Source organism: Mustela nigripes, chromosome 14, assembly GCF_022355385.1.
Source record: "Mustela nigripes isolate SB6536 chromosome 14, MUSNIG.SB6536, whole genome shotgun sequence".
NCBI lineage: Eukaryota > Metazoa > Chordata > Mammalia > Carnivora > Mustelidae > Mustela > Mustela nigripes.
Window position 1 is genome coordinate 34614038 of NC_081570.1, and position 27479 is coordinate 34641516.

General features: G+C 46.2%; 2 protein-coding genes across 6 annotated transcripts in view; one reads left to right on the forward strand and one right to left on the reverse strand.

The window, feature by feature from the left end:
- TMEM53 (transmembrane protein 53) overlaps positions 1–10256 on the reverse strand; it is a 27655-nt gene extending 17399 nt beyond the window's left edge. Inside the window, exon 1 of the mRNA XM_059374529.1 lies at positions 9886–10256. Coding sequence (XP_059230512.1) covers positions 9886–10162 — 277 coding nt within the window. The 5' untranslated portion in view covers positions 10163–10256. The remainder of the gene's footprint in view (positions 1–9885) is intronic.
- Positions 10190–27479, forward strand: part of ARMH1 (armadillo like helical domain containing 1) — a 51027-nt gene continuing 33737 nt past the window's right edge. For 3 of the 5 annotated variants that reach the window (XM_059374527.1, XM_059374524.1, XM_059374528.1), the window contains exons 1-3: positions 10197–10274; positions 21862–21986; positions 23247–23474. In XM_059374527.1, coding sequence (XP_059230510.1) covers positions 23269–23474 — 206 coding nt within the window. In that variant the 5' untranslated portion in view covers positions 10197–10274; positions 21862–21986; positions 23247–23268. Of the gene's footprint in view, positions 10275–10298; positions 10429–21861; positions 21987–23246; positions 23475–27479 lie in introns of those variants that run through there. The other 2 variants (XM_059374525.1, XM_059374526.1) reach the window with 2 other exon arrangements.

Consider the following 27479-nt stretch of genomic DNA (forward strand, 5'->3'; position numbering starts at 1 on the left):
CCATGATCTCAGGGTCCTGGGATCGAGTCCCGCATCGGGCTCTCTGCTCAGCAGGGAGCCTGCTTCCCTCTCTCTCTGCCTGCCTCTCCGTCTACTTGTGATTTCTCTCTGTCAAATAAATAAATAAAATCTTAAAAAAAAAAAAGAAAGAAAGAAAATCTATGTTAAGTAGAAGAAGCCAGCCACAAAAGACTATATAACATGATTCTATTTATATAAAATGTCCAAAATAGGTAGATCCACAGAGGAGTTGAGTAGTGGTTACAAGGAGCTAAAGGGGGGTGGGGTGTGACTACTAATGGGTATACGGTTTCTTCTGAGGTGAGGGAGACTGTTCTGGAGTTACTGGTGATGGTTGCACAATTCTGTGAATATGCTAAAAAACAATACAAGCTTAAAAGGGTGAGTTTTATGGTATATGAATTATAGTTCAATAATGCTATTATTTTTAAAAATTAATAATAATAGGGTTGCCTGGCTCACTCGGTCTGTAGAGCATGCAATTCCTGACCTCGATGTTTTAAGTTCAAGTCCCATGGTGGCTATAGAGATTACTTTAAAATCTTTTAAAAAATTAGTAATACATTAAGTGAAAAAGCACGTTGAAAAGCAGCATATACAACAGAATGTGTGTGTGTGTGTGTGTTTATTTATTTATAGGTGCTGGGCGCCTGGGTGGCTCAGTGGGTTACAGCCTCTGCCTTCAGTTCAGGTCATGATCCCAGGGCTCTGGGATCGAGCCCCACATCAGGCTCTCCGCTCAGTGGGGAGCCTGCTCCCCGCCCCGCTCTACCTGCCTCTCTGCCTACTTGTGACCTCTGTCAAATAAATAAATAAAATCTTTAAAAATATATACATATATATTTATAGGTACATATATATTTACATATATACACACACATACATATTTATGCATAGAAAAAAACACATCAAATACTAATAGCAATTATTTCTGGGACTACATGCAATTGTTTTTTCATGATTTTTTTTTCACCCACTTTCTAAAATCAACATTTTATCACTTTTGCAACGAGAGTTAAAATATTATTTTAGCCCCTTGGTAAGGCAGAAGTATTCTTTTCATCCCTGGTGATTCTTGAGCACCCACAAAACAATTTAATCTCACAATCTCCCTGTCCTCTAGGATTTCTCAACAAAATACTGACACCAATAATAGAAGAATTACAGATACACATATTGTACAACAGTTCAAGTCATAAAACTAACGCATAGATTAGATTGTGTATATCCCAGGGGCATGTAGAGAAGACAAAGGAAAGGCTGACAGGGAATAAGGGTATACAGCACCATACATGCTTTTTATCTGTAAGTCAGAATGAAAATGCAAAGAACCTATGTTTTCTTTTTAAAATGCAAAGAATAAAAGGATCCTCAGTGTCCTCTACTCCCCAGCAAAACTTTCTAGAATCTCACGTACCTACGTCCGGTATTTATTTTTTCTTTAAAATAAACTCTACCCCCAGCATGGGCTCGAATTCACAACTCCAAGATCAAGAATCACATATTCTACTGACTGAGCCAGTCGGGTGCTCAACAGTTCCCATATTTATATATTTATATATAAGTTACTTTATAATTTTTTTTTACTTTTGAAATAAGAGCCTAGGAAAGTAGCACAGTACATACTTTATAAAACCATATCTGAATTCAAGAGAGAGAGACAAACCAAGAAACAGACTCTTAAGGATAGAGAAAAAGTTGATGCTTGCCAGAGGGTGGGGCACGGGATGGGTGAAACAGATGACGGGGACTGAGGAGCGCACTGGTCGTGATGAGCCCTGGGTGCTCTATGGAAGTGTCAAATTCCTATATTGTACATCTGAAACTAGTAACAGAACACTGTATGTTAACTGGAATTAAAACTGGAACTTTACGAAAGATAAAAATAAAACAAAACCTTATCTGCGTCCAAATCTCTGGCTCTGCCACGAATAATTATGAACCAGACCTTGAGCAAGCTCCTTAAACTTCAATTTCCTTATCTGTAAAATGGGGCTCTTAAGGGGCGCCTGGGTGGCTCCGTTGTTAAGCAACTGCCTTTGGCTCAGGTCATGATCTCAGGGTCCTGGGACTGACCCCAACACTGGGCTCCCTGCTCAGCGGGGAGTCTGTTTCTCCCTCTCCCACTCCCCCTATTTATATTTCTCCTCTCTCTGTCTCTCTCTCTGTATCAAATAAATAAAAAAATCTTTCTTTAAAATGGGGCTTGGGGCGCCTGGGTGGCTCAGTGGTTTAGGCTGCTGCCTTCGGCTCGGGTCATGATCTCAGGATCCTGGGATCGAGCCCCGCATCAGGCTCTCTGCTCCGCAGGAAGCCTGCTTCCCTCTCTCTCTCTCTCTGCCTGCCTCTCTGCCTACTTGTGATCTCTGTCTGTCAAATAAATAAATAAAATCTTTAAAAAAAAATTAAAAATAAAAAATAAAAAAATAAAATGGGGCTATTAATATGTAGATTAAATAAGATAATGTCTGTGGAGGGCTTAGCATGGTACCTGGCACAAAGAAAAGAGTTCAATGAGCCCCAGATACTATTATTCCTTCACGAGCAGCACGTGCGTACTGCAGACAAGCAGAAAATGAATGTCTAATAAAATTGGAATCCCACTGTTTTGTAATCTGCTTTCTTCCATTTAGCAATATATTGTGAACCTCTTTCCCTGTCAGCTTATATATTTCTACATCACTCTTTTTAGTGGCTACAGAGCGACCGTAGAATATTTCATAATTTGTGGTGACCAATCTCCCATTATTGGACATGATGTTTCCAATTTTTGCTATTATAAAAGGACTCTGTTGGACACCTCTTTCTTTGTGTGTGTCCTTAATTGTGTCCTAGAAATGAAACTATAGTCAAGCAACACTTCCTAAGGGCAACAGGAATCCACACACACTAGCTGAGGAGTGGAACTCGAGTTGAAATCTGGGGTAATTTGGGATAAGACACCTCAGCTCCCTGGAGTTTCTGGTCCTCATATGTAAAACGGAGTAAGACCTCTCCCTCCTTCACAAGGAATTGTGATGCCATTAATAAAATCATGAGAGGTGCTCCTGGCAGGCCTGGCATGTGAGGACACGGTCAACAGAGGAAGGGCAAGAGAGACCCCCATGAGCTCAGAGAAAAGAGGCCTGGAAAGAGCCCACCAGGTTTGGACCTCAAATCCAGAGCCTAGACGGCACCTGGTATAGAGCAGACAAATTAGAAAGGGTTTCTGTTAATGTGCGAAAGAGACTGTGACTCCAAAAAATATAGGCATACCTTGGAGATACGTGGGCTTGTTCCCAAACTACCCCCAAAAAGCAAATATCACAATAAAGTGAGTCAAACAAATTTTTTGGTTTCCCAGTGCATATAAACGTTGTTTTCATTATACCAGGGTCTATGAAGTATGTACTTGCATTGTCTAAAAAAACAATATACATACCTTAATCTAAAAACACTTTATTGCTGGGGTGACTGGCTGGCTCAGTCAGTATAGCATATGGGACCCCTGATCTAAGGGTTGTGAGTTCAAGCCCCACACTGGATGTAGAGTTTAGTTTAAAAAAATTAAAAAATAAAATTTTTAAAAATACTTTATTGCTGGGGCACCTGGGTGGCTCAGTGGGTTAAGCCTCTGCCTTCAGCTCAGGTCATGATCTCAGGGTCCTGGGATTGAACCCTGCATCGGGCTCTCTGCTCGGCGGGGAGCCTGCTTCCCCCTCTCTCTGCCTGCTTCCCTGCCTATTCTCTCTGTCAAATAAATAAGTAAAATCTTTAAAAAAAATACTTTATTGCTAAAAAATGCCAATCACCATCTGAGTTTTCAGCGAGTCCTAATCTTTTCGCTGTGGAGGGTCTGGCCTCGCTGTTGATGGCTGCTGACCAGTCAGGGTGGTGGGCACTGAAGGCTGGGGTGGCTGTGGTGGTTTCTTAAAATAAGACAACAAGGAAGTTTGCTGCACTGATTGGTTCTTCCTTTCGGAAACAATTTCCCTGTAGCACGTGATGCTGTTTGATAGCATTTTACCCAGAGCAGAACTTCATTCAAGATGGGGACTCAGTCCTCTCCAACCCTAAAGCCGCTTCAGCAACTGAGTTTACGGAGTGTCCTAAATCCTTTACTGTCATCTCCACAATCTTCAAAGCGTCTTCACCGGGAGCAGGTTCCATCTCCAGAAACCACTGTCTTTGCTCCTCCATCAGCTGTAACTCCTCACCTGTTCAGGTTTTCTCAAGACAAGGCCGCACTTCAGCTGCTCCTTCAGGCGCCTCTTCTGACTCTCGTCCTCTTGCTCTTTCCACCCCATCTGCGGTCACTTCCTCCACTCAAGTGCTCAGCCGGTCAGTCACCCGTGAGGGCTGGAACCACCTTCTTCCGAAGTCCTGCTCATGATAGTATTTTGACCTCTTCCCATGAATCACAAATAATCTTAATGGCGTCTAGAATGGTGAATCCTTTCCAGAATGTTTTTGGTTTACTTTGCCTGGGTCCACCAGAGGAATCACTCTGTGGCAGCTCTAGCCTCAAGAAATCTATTTCTTAAGCAACAGGACTTAAGTTGAAATTACTCCTTGATCTATGGGATGCAGAATAGATATTGTGCTATCAGTCATGAAAACAACATTAATCTTATCATATACCTCCATCAGAGCCCTTGGGTGACCGGGTGATGAAGATACATTGTCAATGAACACTAATATCTTGAAAAGTATCTTTTCTTCTGAGCAGAAGTCCTCAACAGTGGGCTTCAACTATTCAGTAAACCATGTTGGAAACAGATGTGCTGGCATCCAGGCTTTGCTGTTCAATTCAGAAAGCACAGGCAGAGTAGACTTATCATAATTCTGAAGGGCCTTAGAATTTTAGGAATGGTACAGGAGCATTGCCTTCAACTTAAAGAGTCACCAGCTGCCTTAGCTTCTAGCAAGAGAGTCAGCCTGTCCTTAGAAGCTTTGAGGCCAGGCATTGACTTCTCTCTAGCTATGAAAGTCCTACATTGCTGCTTCTTCCAACACAAGACTGTTTCTTCTACATTGAAAATCTGTTGTTTAGGGCAGCCACCTTCGAAAGATCATAACCAAATCTTCTGGTTTCTACACCATAACTTGCTGCTTCACATTACACTTTTATGCTATGGACATGGCTTCTTTCCTCCAACCTCAAGAACCCATCTCTGCCAGCTTCCAGCTTTTCTTTTGCATCTTCCTCCCCTCTTGGCCTTCAGAGGATTGAAGAGAGGGAGGGCCTTGCTCTGGATTTAGGCTCTGGCTTAAGGGAATGTTTGATCTTCTATCCAAACCACTAAAACTTTTTCTGCATCAGCAGTAAGATTGTTTTCTTAACATTCGTATGTTCACTGGAGGGGCACTTTTGATTTCCTTCAAGAACTTTTCCTTTGCCTTCGCAACTTGGCCATTTGGTTCAAGAGGACCTCTCAGCTTTCCACGGTCCTTCTTTAATAAGCTTACTCATTTCCAGCTTTTGATTTAGAGTGAGAGACTCATGATTCTTCCTTTCACTTGAACACTTAGAAGCCACTATAGGGTTATGAACTGTCCTAATTTCAATACTGTGTTCTCAGGGAATAGGGAGGCCCCAGAAGAGGGAGAGAAACGATGGAATGGCCAGTCAGTGGAACAGTTAGAACACACACAACAATCATTGGTTAAGTTCACTGTCTTACACAGGTGGGGTTCATGGTGCCCCCAAACAAGGCCAATAGTAGCATCAAAGGTCACTGATCACAGATCCCCATAAAAAAATATAATCATAATGGAAATGTCTGAAATATTATGAGAATTACCAAAATATGACACAGAAACATGAAGTGAGCAAATGCTGTTGGAAAAATGGCACCCATAGACTTGCTTGATGCAAGGTTACCACAAATCTTCAATCTGTCAAAAACAAAAACAAACAAACAAACAAACAAAAACCCCACATCTGCGAAGTGTAATAATGCAAAGCACAATAAAACAAGGTATGCCTGTAAATTAAACTCCTGTTTTTAAAAAAAAGGGGGGCCCACAGGCAAGGAGAGGATGACGTCCCAACTTACTCTTCACCTGGGCCTCTGAGGCCTCTCTGGTGAGACAGCTCTGTGGGACCACCTCAGTCCTCCCCCAGTGCCCCTACTTCTGCATTTTCTTTGCTCACCATCTACCCATCAGCCCTATGAAGCTCTAGGTCCAGTGGGCCACTCTTCTCCAGAAGCCCACAGTAACCACTAGGGCCCACCATGGTGTTCAAAACCACTCAAAACTATTTCCCAGGTGCCAGTGAAAGCTTCCTGAAGGCTAAGTGGCCTTTTCTTTTTTTGGCCCCACTCTTTTTTTTTTCTTTTTTCTCGCAAGTGCTTAACAGAAGAGCAGGTTCACAATAAAACCTGGGCTCGCAATAAACCTGCCACTTCTCCTCTTTGTGACCACCAAAGGCCTTCCTTGTACTCAAAGGGTAGGCCCCTTATCCGGACTCTGTGAATCAATTATTTCTGAAAATGTTTACTAAGCATGAGAGCAATATAATGCTGTTAAGAAGGCCTCCTGGGCTGCCAGCAAGCCAAAGAGGGGCCTGGGGAAGCACTTGGCTAACCAATCTCTGGCTGGGAGAAGGGGCAGCTTAGCCTCAGCCTGGGATGTCCGAGCATCTCTGGCTCAGGCCTACAGAGCTGCCAAGTGACTCCATTCAGGTCCTTTGGCACCTCATCCTTGCCAGGCCCTAGCAACAGTGAGCAAAACCATCAAAAGCACTACCACAGGGATCCCTGCTATGGGAGCCAAGAGAATAGAATCTTCCCCAAGAAAATGAGATGGGAACAGAGTATTAGGAGGGGACAGGGATCACTGTCAGGAAGAAGGATGCAGGGAGATTCCAGGTCAAGGGATCAGCTTCAGCAAAGGAGTGGACAGACTACTCTACCGGCATGGGCAGTCACGAATACTGGCTGGTGGGATTCCCAGCAGAAGGATCCAGGGCTGCCCAGCATGGGCTCTGAACAACCCTAGATCCGCAGCTGCCTTCTACGTAACGATATGCCAGCAGCAGCTGCTCGCCTGTCAGCTCACAGCAGTGCTGGGCATCGCAGTTTTCATGTTCAAATGTGGGGGAGAGAAATTCCAGAAACCAAACATGATTGCCCTACATACTTCTATACCATTAAACAGCAAATGCAAAAGAAGACAGTCTTCAAGATCCCCCTAGGCTATCCCCATGTGAAACCATGTCAGCCTGGAGGGAGCTCTCTGCAGATGGGAAAGAGATTCAGGGGATCACAGTGCTGTTATCTCCTGCTGAGGGGGGCTACAACCCCCAGCCCAGCTCTGGGGCATGCGCTTTGAGAGGGAAAGACATGATGAACTAAAGCTGATCCAGAGAAGTAATCAGATGGAGGACGTCCTAAGAACCACATCGGAGGAAGGACAGCTGCCAGCCCTAGGGGTATTCCTCTTGGAGAACAGAGATGTGAGGAAGGAATGAGCTGACCTCCTGAAGAGAGAGGAAGAGAGATTACCTTGCTGTGTTGCACCCACTCCGACCTTCTCCTCCTGCAATTACCATATCATTGTGAAACCACCTGCTTATACATCCTCCCACCTCCTGAAAACCACAGCTCCCTGAATGGAGCCTGTGTGTGAGTCACTTCTCAGGCACCAGCAACTAACCTGCGGCCAGGACACACCAAATACTGAACTGAAAACAGAAATGACAGGAAGGCCTATAGTTGCTCAAGAAAGGGAAGTGCTTTCTAACAATCCCAGTTACCTCCAGCAGGCCAGGATGTTTGGGAGGAAGCATCCTGTCAGGGAAGGGTCTGGAAGCAACAGAATACCCCCACACTAGTAGGACTAAATGGCCCCCTGAGGTTTCTTCCAAGTGTAGGACCCCACCTCCTGACGCAGTGAGGGGAGCCACAAGAAGAGGAGATACACCGACATGCCAGGCACACACACCCAGTCACTGTCTCTCACAATCCCATGAAAGAGGCACTGTTATGGAGGAATCTGAGGCCCAGGAAGGTTCAACAACTTGTCAAAGCCCTAAAACCAGTAGGAGATAGAAGTGAGGCAAACCAAGACCACCAGGCTGCTCACATGGGCTGAGAGACCACATCTGCCCTCCTAGCCACAAGGGTAGCTCCAGCCCTTTGCAGCTGGTGGCTCTCCACAGGCAAGAATATTAACTGGCGGGGCAGCTGGGTGGCTCAGTGGGTTAAGTCTCTGCCTTCGGCTCAGGTCACGGTCTCAGGGTCCTGGGATCAAGCCCTGAATTGGGCTCTCTGCTCAGCGAGGAGCCTGCTTCTCCCCACCCCCCCAACCTCTGCCTGCCTCTCTGCCTACTTGTGATCTCTGTCAAATAAATAAAATCTTAAAAAAAAAAAAAAAGAATATTAACTGGCTTCATCTCTCCTGATGCCAAACTTCTGAAAAGTATTTTAACACCCATAAGCCCAAAAGCCCTCTACCACCACACACAGCCCTAAGGAGCTAGGGCCATTTGTCCTGTGGAAGCCTAGGGGCTGCCCTCTCCTCCTAGACCCCAACCAATAACACAAGATGCTATGGGAAGGGGCTGGGGAGGCTCTCCTGAAGGAGGAAACATCAGAGCTAAGCCTTCAATGATGAACTGGACAAGGACAAGGGCACAGTGTGACACAGCAGAGGGGAAAGGGCATTTCAGGCAAGAGGAAACAGCAGGAGTAGAGGCAGAGAAGCAAGAAGTGTGTGGAGAATCACAAGCAGTTTGGGTTGCCAGAACGTAAAACTCAAATTGAACAGTGGAAGGACACTGTGATCAAAGAGATAAGCAGGAGCTGCTAAAGTGCAAAGGACTTTGAACGCCCCCTTAAGGAACCTGAATTTGATTTATCCTGAGGGCCCTAAGGAGCCACTGAAGGGTTTTAGGCAGAGCGGTGATAAGAGTAAACCTCTACATTAAGGAAGATCGCCAGTAGCCATACAAGAGGTTGGCAGTGAGACTAGAGGGCGAAAAGGCCGTGTGGACCAAAGGAGGGAGGGACATGTTGGGATGAGTACCTCAAGCCTCCTCTATCAAAATTCCCAGTCAGCGCCAAACTTTCTGTTCTCTGGGCCTGCAATCCAACTCTCACTACAGGGACCCAGGCCTGCTCTACAGGCTACTCATTTTGTGGAGCCTCCTACACATTGCTCTTTAATGATACGACTCCAGGGAGGAGGAACGCTAAGAACTATACTTACTCCATGCCAGACACTACGCTGGGTCCGTCACACAAACTACCTCAGTTGTGCAACCAACAGCCCTGGAAAGGGGGTTACTATGGGTAGCCTCGTTTTGCAGATGAGGAAACTGCCAGAGGTCATCTAGCTACTAAAGAGGGGATCTGAACCGACTTCTACCTGACGGCAGAGACTGCTTGGTTCACCACTGCCAAGGAAAGTGGGAGGGATGAGTCCCGTGTCCCGGGCTTCTGCAAGGACCCCCGGGAAAACAGTGGGTGGAAAATAATGTGGGTGGGTCCCCCAGCCACAACCGCTGACGAGAGGCTGGAAGTGGGAAGCCTGACCCCAAACAAAGGAAGGACAGCCCCTGCCCTCGGCAGCCTCCAGTTTCGAGGAGAGAAACGAAGGCACGGACCTGAGAACTGCCACCTAGAAGACAGAAAAAGCCCCCAACAGAGCCGAGGCCGCAGGGAAGGGGCGGGACTCGGACGCCGAGACCACTCCGGGGCGGGGCTTGTGCGGGGCGGGACTCTGTGGGCCCGACCAAGTCTAGGACCTGCAGGACCCCGTGAGGGGGCGGGTCGCGAGAGGGCGGGGCTCCGAAAGGGGCGGAGTCACAGCTGTGCTTGCGACCCAGAGACTCGTCAGGTTACCTCCCCAAGATGGGACCCGACCCTCGTTCCATACCCTGGCTCCAGCAGGGCTGATCCGGGATCTCGATGGTGTAGTCCAGCTCAGCCGAGGCCATGGTGAAGGCGCCGGCCCTCAGCACGGGCCTCCGCCGGAACTCCCGCTCGCGCGCCCGCGCCTCACCCGGGAGCCTCCTGGGCGCCGCCCAATCACCACCCCCCTCCCCCGTCGCTGCCCAATCGCTGAGCCGCGCTCTGTGACCTCCCGGCTTAGCAACCGCCGAGTCTCTCTCCGAGCCTCTCGCGGCACCCCACAGCTCGGCCCTAGCAACCATTCCCCGCCCCGTTCCAGCCGTGCTTCACAGCCATTGGCTGACTCGCGTGATCTGGGTCAGGTATTGGTCAACCGGGACGCCTCTCGGGAAGAGTTCCCACCCTCCCGTGTAGGTAAGAGGGTCTGCGGGAGATTTGCGGTGTTCTGGAAATGGGAAGGTCTCCTTCCCCGCCTTGTCTTATCTACGGGGTGGACGGCAGTGCCCTTTGGTTTACGCCATCTCCTACCTCTACCGTCCTTTACCAGACGCAGCTCCGAGGGCTGGAGGTAGAAAACCGTACAAAACGGCCTAGGGGACGCGTGCCAGCCCATCCTCCATCCAGTGGGTTGAGGAATATTTTGGCTGGTGGGGTGAGTGGTAGGCAGGGGAGTGGTGTCTTCAAAATGTTCTGTCCGTTGGGGACATAAAGGGGCTAGAGAGTACAGTTTTCTTGAATTTATCTATGTATTTAACAAATATTTACTAAGCTCCTATTATGTAGGTGAGCTCTAGTGAAGATTACGCTTTTGGTCTTGACTTCCGTAAGTCCTAAAAGGAGAGGGAGAGAAACCATACATGAACCAACTCTGTGTGAGGGATAAATACTACAGAAGAATAGACCCTAAAGGGGATATGTCTTGAGCTGGGCCTTGAAAGACTCGTGGGGATATGGAGGACAAAGGACTCCTTGCAGGAGCTCAACGAGGGGAAACTGAGAGATGGGTGCCAGAAATTTTGAGCATCTTCTGGCCAGTGGAGATACTAATGTGAGAGTAAACTTGGAAGAACAGTTAGGATCTTGGAGGGTCTTTGGTGTCAAACTCAGCTTGACAATCTCCAATCCTGGAGGGTCTTTGATGTCAAGTCAGCTTTGAGCTTATGGGTAGATGATAAAAATTTTCCAGTGTATTTTATACCTGTGAGCACAAGAGCTCAGACTTTATCCTGAGGACAATGGAGAGTCATTGAAGTACTTTAAGCAAAGGAATAATGATCAGATTTGCATTTTAGAGGGATCAATGGAAAGAATGGATTGAGGATTGGGAGAAGGAAGGAGACTAGTTAGGAAGTTGTTTCAGTAATGGGGAAAGGTTATGGTGGCCTAAGGAATGGAGAAGTAGCAGGAATGAAGAGGCGGAGATGGATTCCTTAGATACTTATGAGCTAAAAAGAACTGGACTGGGTGCCTGGTGGGGCAAGTAGGAGAAATGAAGAATGACTTCTAAATTCCTGTATTAAGCAAACAGAAAGAAGAGGTAGCAGGGTTTTTAGGAGAGGGTAAGTTCTGGGTCTGATGAGTCTGAGATAACAAGTGGGACACATCCAAGTGGAAGTGTCCCAAGAGGTTGGAATATGCCTGATTGGTGCTTGCAAGATAAGCCTAAACTGGAAATAGAAACGTGGTCTGTAGTGCCTTATAGACATCAGCCACACCAGTGGATGGATTTGTTGGGCTTCCCAGAAAGTATAAATAGGAGTAAGAATAGAAGAAGGCCTACAAGAGAGCCCTGAGAGGGACGCCTGGGTGGCTCAGTCAGTTAAGCATCTGCCTTTGGCTCAAGTCATGATCCCCGGGTCCTGGGATTGAGCCCCGCATCGGGCTCCCTGCTTGATGGGAAGCCTGCTTTTCCCTCTCCCACTCCCCCCGCTTGTGTTCCCTCTCTCACTGTCTCTCTGTCAAATAAATAAATAAAATCTTTTAAAAAAAGAAAAAAGAAAGAAAGAGCCCTGAGAAGCCCCCTAGTCTGAGGATCTGCAAAGGAAGGATGAACCTGCAAAGTTAATTGAGATGAAATGTCCAGAATTGTAAGGTAGTCAGTGGTAGAACGTGGTGTTTCAGAAGCCACAGCAGGAAAGTATTGAAGGCTGATGACTAATCAAGTAAAATAAGGTCTGAAAAACAATCCGGTGGATTTAGAAACAAGGAAGTTGTTGGTGACCTTTTAAATGCAGTTTCGGTGAAGCCATGGGAACAGAGGTCAAATTACAGTGAATTGAGAAGCAGGTGAGAAGGTAAAAACTGTACAGTACACTTTTGAGACATTTAGCTCTTCCCAAGAAAAAAGGAGAAGGCAATTGCTGGAAGGAGACAAAAGTTTTTATTCAGATGAGAGAAGTGCTGTTAGCATGGACCCAGCAAAAGGGAAAAAGGATAAAATGACAGAGAAAAGGCAATAGCTGAGAGAGTAGCACCCCCAGAAAAGGAATAAGGTGGAGAAATTCACCTAGAAAAGCGGAGGGACACTTGTATTGTGACAAAAAGGAAGCATGTGAGATCTGCATATTGGTAGGTTTGGTGGCAGGAAGTTGAGGAAATTCTTGTTTGGCGGTTTCTATTTTCTCTGTGCAATGTGGGCATGATATCAGCCAGTGAGAGTGGGATTGGAGATGGTGTGCAAGGTCTGAGAAGAGCAGAGAAGGACTGAACTAGCCTCGGTGAGTGAAGAACAGGAGCACCGTGACAGCGTGCAGATTTCTGGGCAGCTATGAGGTTGGGGACCATTGGATGTCACAGCAGCGGTCTGCATGGTTGTGTGGGAGGTATTCCCCCCCCCCAACAGTATTCAGGCATCTAGCAGTGGGTGCAGAGAGCTTAGTTGAATCTATCCAGGTTTGGGTTTCATCAGGCAGATGAAATGGACGGACAAAGGACAAGGAAGTGGATGATCCTGGCAAAAGGTTGAGATGATGTAGCTTAGAACCTAAGCTGCCTAAGAGGGTATAAAAAAGTGTTTTGTAGTGGGGTCCCAATGAAGTCAGGCAAACACCTATCTAGGAAGAGTTTAATGAAAGTAGTGTGATCAGAAAGTGCAATAATGGGGCACCTGAGTGGCTCAGCGGATTTAGCCTCTGTCTTTGACTCAGGTCATGATCTCAGGGTCCTGGGATCGAGCCCTACATCAGGCTCCCTGCTCAGTGGGGAGCCTGCTTCCTTCTCTCTCTCTGCCTGCCTCTCTGCCTACTTATGATCTCTGTCTGTCAAATAAATGAGTAAAATCTTAAAAAAAAAAAAAAAGTGGAATAATGAAGTTTGAGTAGTCCCATGTGATGGCTAGGCCCAGGGCGTAGCCATGGGATTGGGCGGCTGGAGTGAAATACAGGAGAGTCAAGATGTTGATATGGCCAGCCCCTCTAGATGATGGCAGGATTTGAGGATGGAAAAGGATGCTTGTGAGCCAGATACCAAAGCCCTGAATGAATTAAGTATGTTGTTCTGGAGTCTGTATGCGATGATATGAATATGAGGTGGGGTAATGGTCAATAGAGCAGAGTGGCGTGAGCCTCAAAGTAGTAAGGGTTTTTACAGGAAAGAAGTGGAAGAAGGAACTGGGCTTTGATGAGCAGACACAACCCCCACCCCCACTGCCAGTCCTGAGAACTTTGGGGCATAAGAGTATAAGCATCCTTGGGGCGCCTGGGTGGCTCAGTGGGTTAAGCCTCTGCCTTCAGCTCAGGTCATGATCTCAGGGTCCTGGGATCGAACCCCGCATTGGGCTCTCTGCTCAGCGGGAAGCCTGCTTCCTCCTCTCTCTCTCTCTGCCTGCCTCTCTGCCTACTTGTGATCTCTGTCTGTCAAATAAATTAAAAAAAAAAAAAAGAGTATAAGCAACCTCCACCAGGGAGGGCTCTGTGTAAGTGGCGCGTGGTGTAGAGCCAACTTTGGGGGCAGGCGGAGAGGAGGCAGAGCAGCTGTGGAGAAGCTAAGGGTGGAGGAGCCTGCTGGTGGGGAACAAAGGCTCTTGAGGGCAGAGTAAGAAGGCTGAGAAGGAAAGAAGGGTAGGAAATCAGGTCAGGGAGGGTGAAGCACAGAGCAGTGCAGGGCTGAGGAGAATGTGGGTAGAAAGGTGATGGTTGACCTAGAGAGTTAACGTTTTGTGGGGACACCGCAGAAGTGATCTGAGAGGAAAAGTGGGGTCTGGGTAGAGAGTGAGGTAGGTCTGAGGAGACGATGAAGGCAGAGGGCATTGTCAGAGGAAGGTGGGGGGAAAGGTGGTCTCTGGGGAGAGGATGGAGGGAAAGGCAACTGAGGAAAAAATGGGGCACCTGGAGTCTGTAGGGAAGTGATGGGTAGCTAGAAGGATCTCAGAAGGTACGAGGGGGGAAGCAGAAGGAAGGGAATCTATGAGAAGAAAGTGACCATTTGTAGCATATATACCCTGAGGGCAGAAGTAAAGGCCAGGACACCCTGTCACTGAGCCTGAGGTCAGAAGGAAAATGTTTCTTTCCCTGTCTCTCTTTCCACACGTGGAGCCGAGAGTGAGGAGTTGGGGTGAGAGCCCGAAGAGAAGGCCTCTGTCCTGTTCTGCAGGTGGAGCCTGCAGGAACAGGAGACAGTGACGGCCTTGTCTCTGAGGCCATCCGGGGACAGGGAGCCAGGCTGGCAGCCTGTGCCCTGGAGGCTTCTTGCTTTTAGAAATGTGTCTTTGATTTAGGGGAAAAAAGCCCTCTGAGAAATTTTATTTAGAAACGAGATCAGGTGACCTTTTGGTTTTTAATACCTCTTCTCGCTTGTCACTAAAGACTTTTGACTTTAGTACAATAGCCAGGGTTTTTGAGATTTTGTGATTTTAGTTTCCCTGCGTGAGGAAGAGCCATTTGTCTGCTATAGAAATGATTTATGGATGAGTCCAGATTTATTCATCACCTTTGAAAATGGAGAGGAAATTAAAAACAAAGAGTCCACTCTGGGCTGAAGACAAAGTAGGTTTGTGGTCCTTGCAGAAGACTTTGCCAAGGTTAAAAGGCCACAAACAAACCAATTTGGACCACGGTTCCTAATCCAGATTTTAATTTCATGTGCTTTGATTTTTCAGGCCATTTTCTCTCCAAGGTAAAATAATGACTATTTTAATTGGCTGCCACTTACGAGAGAGATTCCAATAAGCATGATGGCATACGTGTATTTTTCTCTGGCATTCCGTGTGTGCTCCAGTCCTTATGATCAAGCTGGTGAGGCCGACTTTTACTGCATGCTGCATCCCATGATCAGTTGACTATAAATTAAATCTCCTTTTCCAAAAGCCATTTTCCATTAGTGCTAATTTGTTTGCTTCTCATTTCCACTGATCATTAGAGTCTCTGGTTGTGAGCACCAAATTGGAAATAATTTCCTTGACATTTCAAAAAAAATTTCCCTCCTTCTTGAACGCCATTTGGCTGCAGCTAAAGAACATTATGGTTTGCAGAGGAACAGTTCACTCCAATTACAATTTAACTGACCGTTCATGGCACTGAATGCCTGTCCTTAGTGTCCAGAGATGACACTATTGCTGACATTGCTATTTTCTGTCATAGCTGTAAAATGCCTCATAGACTTTGCACCGGCCTTCTTGGATGGAGATTCTGCCACTGCACATGGCGGCTTTGGGAAGTTGGTAGTTTTATGGACCTACGTATCATGGACATTCAGATATAACCATCCAAACAGGAGCTGGCTGATTCCTTCATCCAGTCACTCATCATGCGTTTATTAAACATCTATTTCGTGCCAAGTGTTATGCCAGACCCTGGAAATGCAAGATAGGGAAGACCAACCCCTGCCCTTGAGGAACTCACACTCCAGTGGGATGGAGGGTTAAGTTTTACAGCAGAGTAGGGGAAGAGATGGCATAGGTGGGACCACAGAACCAACAGCCCCCAGTTACCTTGGGGAATCAGCCAAAGGGCAAAAAGGAAGCTGGCCATTCTTGTTGGTAGAGCAACACTGAGATCCACAGGGCCCTGGAAGGGCCCAGTCAGTTGAGACGTGAGATGCGGTTAGCCTGGGCCCAAGTCTGAAGGGCCTCGTGCGCCACACAGTGTTTAGACTTTATCCTGTAGGCCAGTGGGAGAAATTGGGTGGTGAAGAAGGGAGGAAGGATAGAAGCTTGAGGGAAAGGCATTCAAGGAAGGTGTTACTTATGTATTGATTTTGGTTGGTGAAGATTGAGCAGGTGTTTAAAGAGAGTCAGAAAGATGGAAGCTGGAGGGGCAGACTCGTGTACAGGGAAGGGCTGGGTGCTGACCTGGTAGGGTATAGAAGGAAGTGTACCTCGTGGGCCCTATGTACTCTGTGAGGTAGAGAGCCAGTCAGCTGGACATCCTTGATTCCTCCCCCACTTTCATCCTCCACTGCCAGTCTTCAGGTCCTGCTGCTTCTCCCTTCTCCAGAAATGTGTAGCATTTGTGCTTCTATCCAGCCTTACTGTCACCAGCATCTTTTGCTGAGATTAGGGGAACAGCCTCCTAACTGGTGCCACACTTCCAGCCTTGCCCCCTTATGGTCATCTTTCTACACTGCGGTCAAGAGGATATTTCTAAAGATTTTATTTATTTATTTACTTATTTACTTATTTGACAGACAAAGATCACAAGTAGGCAGAGAGGCAGGCAGAGAAAGAGGGGGAAGCGGGCTCCCTGCTGAACAGGGAGCCCCATGCAGGGCTCGATCCCAGGACCCTGAGATCATGACCTGAGCCGAAGGCAGCGGCCCAACCCACTGAGCCACCCAGGCGCCCCTCTTGGAAGCATCTTGAGGCCAAAGACTATGTTTGTCATGTTAACCAGTCCCACTCAACCGGTGCTTGGCTAGGAGTTGACACCCAGGACATTTGTTTAATTCATTACCCTGTGAGGTTAAGGAAATTAAAATCCTCATTACGAGCACAGTGCGACAGATGTGGAGCACCCATTATGACCCAGGGATGATGCTAGCCCCCCAGATTGCAAAGATGGAAACTGTGGTTGTTGAAACTGCCTGGCCACATTTAGGGGAGCAGGAAGACAGGGGTGCCCAAACCATCGTGAGCCTGAGAGAGAGGCCTGTAAATGAGCACCAAGGTGCGGCAGAGGTGGGAGAACAGGAGGCTTGAGCTAGAGAAAAAGAAATGATTTGACATGGGGAATTTAGAAATCAGTTTGTGAAGCCTGGGAAAGCTGGCAGCCACCTTTTAATTCCCACTGGAAGCAGTGACAAGGGACGGGGGCTGGAGGTGTGGGGATTGCAGTGAACAGAGGTCAGATTTCAGTTGTAGACAGAAGTTCTCAGGGCTGAGATGTTTGAAACTCTATCTTGAGGGTAATGAGGAAGAGCTGAAGAGTCTGAAGCAGGGAAGTATGTCAAATTTGCATTTTTTAAAGATTTATTTATTTGAGAAAACACACAAGCACTTGCGCAAACATTGGGAAGGGACAGCCTGAGGGAGAGAATCTCAAGCAGACTTCCGACTGAGCACAGAACCTGACATGGGGCTCCATCCCAGGACACTGAGATCATGACCTGAGCCAAAAATCAAGAGTCAAATGCTTAACCAATTGAGCCACCCAGGCACCCCAGGGACTTTGGATTTGAAGAGTGTGTGAAATATAAGGAGGAAGACTTCCACTGGTTCTTCAGATACAGGCATCTGGACCTCAGGAGGAAGGCCCAGGCTGACAGTATGGGTTTGGGAGTTCTGAGGCCTGCACTATAATACAAAAGGGTGGGAGTGAAAATTATGAAGTGTGAGAAGACAACTGAGAATAGAACGGAGCTGCAAAGGAGCCTGAAGAGAATCCAGTGAGGGACAGAACCAGGAGAGAGTGAGGTCAGGAGAGAAATGTTCAGAGAGTCATCCACAATCCATCAGAGGCCAAGCAAGATGGGTCTGCAAGTTAGCCACAGAATCTGACAACAGAGGTTATTGGTGACGTTTTGGAACACAGGGGAGAGGAGAATCACTGCTTTGGGTTTTATGGAGAAAGCCTGCACTTTGGAGTTTTACACAATCTGAGTGCAGTTTCTGTTTCCACCCCTGTTTAGCCGTGAGACCTTCAATAAATGAGCAAACCTCCCTAAACCTTGGTTTTTACATCTGAAAACTGGGGATAATTATAACTACCTCCTCAGGAACTTAAGAAGATTAAACAAATAATGTCCATAAAATATATTCTATGTGACTAGCTCTTAGAAACACTAAAAAACATTAGTTTCTTCTGCCATCATTCCATCTGTCCTCCCTGCACCATTAAAGACACATAATGTGTCCCCTTCTATTTGGTAGTCAAAAAGAAGCTCAGATACAAAATTTACCCTAGCAACTCCCTCCTGAAATTGGGACATTTCTTTCTTTTTCCCACTGTTTTCTTCTTCTTAATTCTTTTTAAAATTGTACTTACTGGTTTTTTGGGTTTTGGGGGGAATGGGTTTGTAATCTTCATCAAGTCTTATTTTGTGGATGAAGGACCTAAATGTGAGACAGGAATCCACCAAAATCCTAGAGGAGAACACAGACAAGAACCTCTCTGACTTCAGCCATAGCAACTTCTTGCTAGGCATGTCTCCAAAAGTATGGGAAACAAAGGCAAAATTGAATGATTGGGACTCCATCAAGATTAAAAAGCTTTTGCACAGCAAAGGAAACAGTTGACAAAACCAAAAGACAACTGACAGAATGGGAGAAGGTATTTGCAAATGTCTTATCAGATAAAGAGCTAGTATCCAAAATCTATAAGGCACTTATCAAGCTCAACACCCAAAGAACAAATAATCCAGTCAAGAAATGGGCAGAAGACATAAACAGACATTTCTTTTAAGAAGACACACAAATGGCCAACAGACACATGAAAAAGTGCTCAACATGACGTATCAGGGAAATATAAATCAAAACCACAGTGAGATACCACCTCACACTGGTCAGTCAGAAACAGCTAAAATTAACAAGTCAGGAAACAACAGATGTTGGTAAGGATGCGGAGAAAGGGGAACCCTCCTACATTGTTGGAGGGAATACAAGCTCCTGTAGCCACTCTGGAAAACAGTATGGAGGGTTCTCAAGAAGTTAAAAATAGGCCACCTTACAACCCAGCAATTCCATTACTAGGTATTTACGCCAAAGATATAAATGTAGTGATCTGAAGGGGCACCTGCACCCCAATGTTCATAGCAGCAATGTCCACAATAGCCAAACTATGGAAAGAGCCCAGCTGTCCATTGACAGATGAATGGATGAAGAAGATGTGGCAAAAGTTCAGAGAAGGAGGCAACACCAGATGAAAGCTGGACAAATATTTGAAAGGTAGAAGGCAAGTGGGAAGGCAAGTGGCTTAAAACATGCTAAGAAATTACAAATTAAGTGCCCACAAAGGGAGATTACCAACAAGAAACAAGTCAGTTCACCCATTTAAATCTCTATAAAGCTTAGTGCCTTGGAGACCCGAGTTAGCCCAGGTTAAACATGAGGTAAGGGGCTAAACACAGGGGAACTTGCTGAAGTCAGTATGCAGAGCCCTTTGTCCCCACCCCAGAGCTCCTTTCTCAAAAGCCACATGCCCACTCTAAACTCTCCTGCTGCATAAGGAGGAAGGAAATTGAATTCAGGAGGCCTTCATACTCAGAGATCTCAGGCATAGTTTGAAAGGCAGGGATGAGAAATAGGGGAGAGGGCGCCTGGGTGGCTCAGTGGGTTAAAGCCTCTGCCTTCAGCTCAAGTCATGATCTCAGGGTTCTAGGATTGAATCCCGCATCAGGCTCTCTGCTCAGCAGGAGCCTGCTTTTTCCTCTCTCTCTCTGCCTACTTGTGATTGTCTGTCAAATAAATAAATAAAATATTTTTAAAAAGAAAGAAAAGAAAAGAAATGAAATAGGGGAGAAAACTGAGTGATGGCAAGAAACCCTACACCCTGTGTGGTGGCAGCCCTGCTCCTCCCCCACCTCCACTCCCAGGATGCCACATGCCAGGAATCTAGCACCCCCAACCCTCTCACCGCACCCCACCCCTGGAAAGTAGAGAAGTCTTGAAAGACCCCCAGGAGGAAGGAAAAGCCCTCCACTGAGTGACTTTTATGTATTTGTCAATGAAAAGACTAGTCATTGCCTGATAAAGAAATTTCCAAAACCCAAAGGACATAGCACCTGCTCGAAAGAGCCCACCAAGGGCCCAGAACACTAACTGAAAGAGACCTGCAATCAAACATACCATCCCACCATTTCAGAAAAGTGTTTAAAAGCATTGAGAATGAAAAAACAAGCCACGGTCCATAGCACACGAATCAGAATGACGTCAGACTTCTCAACCAGCAGTGCTGGGGAGGCTCAATCCAAGGGAAGTTTACTCCTCACCTGGAATTATATACCCAACCAATATAACATGAGGTCAATATACTTGGAGACTTCCAAGGATACACACGAAAAAGTAATTTTCATTTCTTAGGAAACTACTGAGGAATGTGCTTCGACAAAACAAGAGAGCGAACCAAAAAGGAGGAAGAGCTAGGTTCAGGAGATGGGACAGTCAACAGAGAAAACTGGCAAAAGGAAATCCCAGAACAACATTTGTGTGCCAGGTTTAGGAAAGCAAGTGGTCCCGAATGGGGCAGAAAGACTGACGTCTGTGGGAAAGACGTTGCCAGGGAAAAGATGGAACTGATCAGTTAGGGGCTGAACGTTTGGAAAAACAGCTATGTGTTTGGAACATTTGGAAGAAAATCGCTCTAGGTACTCAGAAATCTACACAATTTAAAAAAGAAGCAATGATTCATCCAGGGAAAGCCCAACTTGCAAGAGAAAGAAAATGTAATTGTAGTTTACAGCTTGAGTGAACAGTGTTTGTCTACCTGGCCAATAATGTAAACACTAACTATCAATTTAACTATAAATTATGGAAAACTATATTGTGAGGATAAGGGGAGAAAAAATGGAAGTGAGCCTGCGATGAGAAACTAATTGCTCAGCAAGACGTAAATACAGCCTAAAGCAGGTTAAGTAAAGTAAGGATAATCTGGGGCTGTCATAACAAAGCACGACAGACTTGGGGGTGGGGTGGCCTTAAACAACAGAAGCTAGTTATCTCAAGGTCTGGAGGTTCTGATCAAGGTGTCTGAGATCAAAGGATTGCAGGACTGGTTTCTTCTGAGGCTCCTCTCCTTGGCTTCCTGAGTTTGACTCCAGATCTCATGTCCATCCCTTTTACCACAAGATCCGAGTCTCCCCCAGGGCCCCGGCAGTGCCCCATCTCCCCGTCTCCCACTGTACCTCACACAGTGCCACATGACGGGCCTGGGCTGCATGTTCAGGGGCCTCACTGTGACTTCTCAAGCTGCCATCTGTGGTTTCCTTTCCCCGTTAAGGAAAGGGTAAGATAGGGTGCCTGGGTGGCTCAGTGGATTAAGCCGCTGCCTTCGGCTCAGGTCATGATCTCAGGGTCCTGGGATCGAGTCCCGCATCGGGCTTTCTGCTCGGCAGGGAGCCTGCTTTTCTCTCTCTCTCTCTCTCTGCCTGCCTCTCCATCTACTTGTGATCTCTCTCTCTCTCTCTCTCTCTGTCAAATAAATAAATAAATCTTTAAAAAAAAAAAAAAAGGAAAGGGTAAGATAGGGAAGATCCAAGGAAGTGTCAGAGGCCATAATGGGGAGCGCCCAGCTGGAAGTTTCCCACCCTCCATGTCCCAGAATCGCTGGGTGTGTCTCTGATGGGCTTCAAATTTTTATCCTAGAAAGAGCCCACCAACGGCAGCAGGGGGTAGAGGGTGGGAGACAGCTGGGTGGGCACAGGGTGCTTTCCTGCCTTATAAAGCTAATGGTGGTCTTTCAAATCCTCTTCCCTTGGGTCCAGAACAACCACTCATCCCCATTTTCTTGAGGAAGGTTTGGCTGTTGAAGGTGGCCACCGCCTCTGAAAGTTATTCTCAGACTTAGGACTATAATGTCATTCGCAGTGATTGATGTTTGATCCTAGGAGGGATTTTGGTCATTTTTGTGTTTAGGTTGATCCACAGTCATTCACCTGGCTGTTAAGGCTGACAGGATTTCGTAGCTGTCTCCATCCCCAAGGCTACGTGGACGCCCTTCCCAGGAGCACATACCCAGTGTCCTCTGGGGACTAGTGGAGGTTGGTGTGTATGTATGTCTGTCTCCGTGAGCCTCAGATTATTGCTTCCTAATAAAATTCTGATAGCTGGGCCCCATCAATATCTCAAATACATGTGAGGAAACGTTAATTTAGAATCAATTTTAGGATGTTTCAGACTGTAAAGTCCTTTTAACTAGATCTCTGGCGAAGATGTAGAAGCACTTTATGGGACTGTAAATTTCATGTTGAACAGTCTTCGTGAAATACACATCTCCCCTATACACAAGCTGTTCTCTCCATATCAATCATGGCCCCTGCAAGTAATGTTTCACAAATATTCTGTAAATCACAGAAAACCCCATGATAATGTGAAATATGACTTTCACTTGTCTGTTAGACAAAAGAATCACACATGCCTCTCTCCCATCAGCACTAACATTTGTTATGGATAATAACACTTTCAATCACAACTATTTTTGGAAAACGGGTTTATTTTAAACCTTCCCTCCCCCACTGAAAACACTCTCCCAAGGACACAGACTCCTACAAACCACAGCCCATTAATCCAACTATGGAATGGAAACTTTTTCTTCTTACTAACTTTTTTTTTTTTTAAGTTGTTTTTAAGAGAGTTTGTATAAAAGCCCAAGGTACAAGGTTAAGGAGCATTTTTCCTTAGCTGATTGGTATGAGAAGGGCCAGGTCTCTAAAGACCCCCAAATCTCTGGCCCTAGGTGAAGGAAGGGGTGAAAGTGACTCGGGTTTTTAGCAAGCACCTTCATTTCAGCTGGTTCTTTAGTTACTGGCGTCCACAGAGAATCCAAGGAGCTAAATCGTTAGCTCTTAAAGGTGAAGTAGACATTTACTACCTTAATTGTTTTTAAGGATTTTATTTATTTATTTAACAGAGAGAGAAATCACAAGTAGGCAGAGCAGTAGGCAGAGAGAGCGGGGGAAGCAGGCTCCCTCCTGAGCAGAGAGCCCAAAGTAAGGCTTGATCCCAAGTCCCTGAGATCATGACCTGAGCCGAAGGCAGAGACTTAACCCACTGAGCCACCCAGGCACCCACCCTACCACCTTGATACTCTTAACACCTTTACAACACAGCTAAATCCTCTCTGTTCAAGTAGGAGATGATCAGTTCTAGAGGTGTATTTTGAATGTCACAACATCTACATGGGTGACAGAGGCTCACCCCACCTCAAGCCAATTGTTGGAAAAGCAAAACCCATAGAGTAACCTGTGGGACTTGCACAGTTCTAAATATTAGGAGACCTGTCTGTTTTCCCTTCTCTGTAGCCAACTTGAGGACTCACTGACCATGACTTCTATAAAGGAGCAGGCAGCAATTAGCCGCCTCTTGAGTTTTCTACAAGACTGGGACAATGCTGGCAAAGTCGCAAGGAGTCACATCCTTGACAATTTCATCAAGACCAACCAAGGCAAGACCTCTCCTGAACTGGAGCAGGAGTTTTCCCAGGGAGCCAGCTTGTTCCTGGTTCGCCTGACGACCTGGCTGAGACTCATGTATCCTTTGCTGAACAGAAATTAGTTGGGCAATCTTCAAAGGAGAAAAGGAATGAGGATTATTGGGACAGCTTTTCTCTTGATTCTCCCTAAAACTATAGATCAGGACAGCTGGTGACCAAAGTAGCATCCACAAAATCAAGCACTCCCACCCTCCCTGTCTTCCCTCCCTATATGTGTATCCTCATTTTCATCCCGCTCCCATCAGATCTGATGCGGGTATTCCTCTCCCTGTCCTCAGGGTCTTTACTCTTTCTCTCTGATGGACTTCCCTTTTGCCTCCCTACCAGCTTTTTCATCGGCATTTACATACGCTCAAATTTCTTCCACCTTAAAAAATTAAATTAAATCCCCATCTCAACCACTATTCCACCTAGTTCCTGCCCTTCATGGTAAAGCTTCTTGAAAAGGTTATTGACTTTCCCTGTCTACACTGCTTCACCTCCCTTTTCTCCTCCGCCCCCTGCAATCTGACTTCTGTCCCCTTCACTGATGCAGGTCTTGCCAAGGTTACCGCTGTTGTTCTAAGTGCAAAACCCAATGACCGCATCCTCGGTCATTCCACATGACCTCCCAGCAGCATTTGTCAACCATTACCACTTGTCAAAAAACTCTTCCCTGAAACTAACATAATGTTATATGTCAATTAAACTTCAATAAGAAGAGAGAGAGAGAGAGAGAGAGAAAAGAAGCAGGGAAAAGCACATACAGATCATCACAAAAACAAAAAACTACCCACTCTTCCCTTGGTTTCTGTGATACCAATTCTCTTGGTTTTCTCCTTTCTTTCGGTCCATTCCTCTTTTGCTTCAGCCATCCCTGAAATGTGGATCTCCCTTGGGACTCCCCATCCACATCCCTCTCCCTCAGTGACCTAATCTATCATGATGATGTCAGCACCACTCCAGGTTAAGGGCTCTCAATTGTGTACCCCTACCCGCATTTCTGTCTGGAATCTGAGTTCTATACCTATTCATCCAACAACCGTCTCCACTTCCACCCCACACAATGACTCTTATTTTCTGGCTTGGAAAACTGGGTGAATGGGGTGCCATTATGTGGGAAGAGAAAAGGAGTTGGGGTAGATAAGTCTGGTTTGGGACATGTTGTGTTGGAGGTGTCCATGCTCAGGAGTCCCCGAGAGAAATTGGGGTTGAAGACAGATTTGAAAATTTGGGTTATGCATACATTTCAGGATATTCCTGCACTATGTGCCTATAGCATTCCATGGATCATCTCAGATCCTTTTTTCCCCCTAAGACTTTACTTTTTAATAATCTCTACACCCAGTGTGAGGTTTGAACTCACAACCCTGAGATCAAGAGTCACAACTCTCTACCAACTAAGCCAGCCAGGTGCCCCTCAGATCCTTTTATTATATATTTTTCTCCTTGCCTGAACTTTCTCCTTTCCTCCAAATCTACTCCTTATTTGACTAATTCTTACTCCACCATTCAGACCTCAGTCTAAACATCCTTTCCTCAGGAAGCCCTTTTCTGAGGCCTAAACTAGCCTTGGTTCCCCTGTTACATCTCCTCATGGAAGCCCCTCTGTCTTCATCACTATAACATTGTGTTTGTACTTGCTTAATATTGGGGCACCTGGGTGGCTCAGTCGATTAATCGTCCGACTCTTAATTTCAGCTCAGATCATGATCTCAGGATTCTAAAATTGAGCCCTGTGTCAGGTTCCATGCACTGAGCAGGAATCTGCTCGGGATTTTCCCTCTCCTTCTCCCTCTGCCCCTACCCCCTACCCCTGTGTGCTCTTGTGCATGCACGTGCTCTCTGTCAAATAATATTTAAAAAAATATCTCGGGCACCTGGGTGGCACAGTTGGTTAAGCGCCTGAGTCTTGGTTTAGTCTCAGGTCATGATCTCAGGTTTGGGAGATGGAGTCCCATGTCTGACTCCACGCTCAGCACAGCCTGCTTAAAATTTCTCTCTCCCTCTTCCTCTGCCTCTCCCCTCACCTATCTCTCTCTCTCTCTCTCTCTCAAATAAATAAATAAATAAGTCTTTTTTAAAAATCTCTCTTCCCCACTGGATTATAGGCTCTGTGAGGGCAGGAATCACCTCTGTTCTCTTCATCTCTACATTCTTTTTTTTTTTTTTTTTTCATCTCTACATTCTTAATTCCCAGGATCATGCCTGGATAAGGGATACATAAGGGGTACATACTACATGTTTGTTCAGTAAAAGAAGGAGTGAACCAGAGCCTGCAGCTGGGCAGAACTAAAGGCTTCAGTAACCACAGCTCTCTTTTTCTCACAGTTAAGTCATCAATAAAATTTCTAATCAGACTCGGGCCCAGAACAGGCCAAGGGGAATACCATTGATGTCTCTAGATTGACCCAATGTCCTCAGACATTAGTGTGCATAAAAGAGGTTTAAGTTGCAGATCAACAGTCTGCCTCCCCACCCTCAACCCGCTGTTCTGATGTAGTAGATTAAGGGAAGCTCCCTGGCCTCTTTGTTTCTAATACGCACTTTGACAGGGAACCCTGGTCCTTATGTCCATCTACTTCCTGAGGAGACAATCTCAGACAGGTGAATGACCTTCCAGATCTCAGATGAGTGAATGACCCATCCAGGTCTCTCATGGTCCAAAGATGACACCTTGAGAAACATGAGCACCCATAATTTGGCTTCCACCTCACAACCTGTGACACTAACCTCCCCAAGGTTACCAGCAACCTCTTGGTCACCAAATCTAGACCACCCTCTCTGCCCTCCTCATCTTACTTGGCAGCATTTTCCATGTGACCTCAGGAGGAGGTGAGTGAGGCAGGGTTGTACAAGTACAGGGTCAAATCCCATCTTCAGTCAGAATTTTAATATTTTATTCATCATGGATTTTTTTTTAATTATTTGATCGCTGTGTGGTTTGAGGCCCCTCAAAATGTCACAACTGAAGCACGTGCCTCACTCACCTCCCCCTAGTCCCGGCCCTGCTTGACCACCGCCCCTTCCTACGCTGTCCAGTCCCCCGCCTTCTCCCATGGCCGGTTCTCAGTCTCTGTGGCAGGATTGTTCCTCCCCCGCCCCTGAAGTGGTAGTGTCCTCTTCTTACTCAGTCATTGCCCTCACTGCCCTCGGCACTGTATCATCCTTCCCCATCTCCCAAGTGCCAGTCAGAACATCCAGTGTTTACAAGACACTATGGCACACTTATTGAATGAATGAAAGAACCGTGCTTTCAGACAACTGTTTGTTCACTGCCTACACCCGACACCATGCATAATTCCCTAACTTTTGGGGACCTTGTCATAAACAGAGAAAAGAGACCAGCTGAAGTGATGTCGTGTGTTACGTGAGTTGACCCCACGCCGCCTCCTCAGTCTTCTAGTTATGGTGGATCGGAAGGAAAACAAATCAACATAACATCATTATGTCTTGTAAAATTGACTACCACCTAGTCTCACATTAGCCTCAAACCCCTTTTTTAACCTCAAATTTCCAGAAGAGACCAGTAAAACTAAAGATTTATTTATTATAATGACAAAAGTATTAGTTACCATTTATTGAGTCTTTTTATGCTCTAGGCACTGAGCTATGTGATGTACAAATATCATCTCATTTGAGCCTAATGCCAAGCATAATAGGTGCTTGGCATTATCCCATTTTAGAAATAAGAGAGATGAGCTTTGGGGCGCCTGGGTGGCTCAGTCGTTAGGCGTCTGCCTTCAGCTCAGGTCATGATCCCAGGGTCCTGGGATCGAGCCCCACATCCCGCAGGCAGGATGCCTGCTTATCTGTCTCCCACTCCCCCTGCTTGTGTTCCCTCTCTCACTGTCTGTCTCTCTCTCTTTCTCTCTGTCAAAGAAATAAATAAAATCTTTTAAAAAGAGAGAGAGAGAGAAGAGCTTTGAAAGGTTGAGTAACTTCCTAGTGATGGCAAAGATAAGGTCTGAAATGGGTCTGTCTGGCCCAAAGCCCATACCCCATCCACTCTCCTATACCACCTCCCTCCCCGAGGACAGGGCAGACCCACAGTTCCACCTCC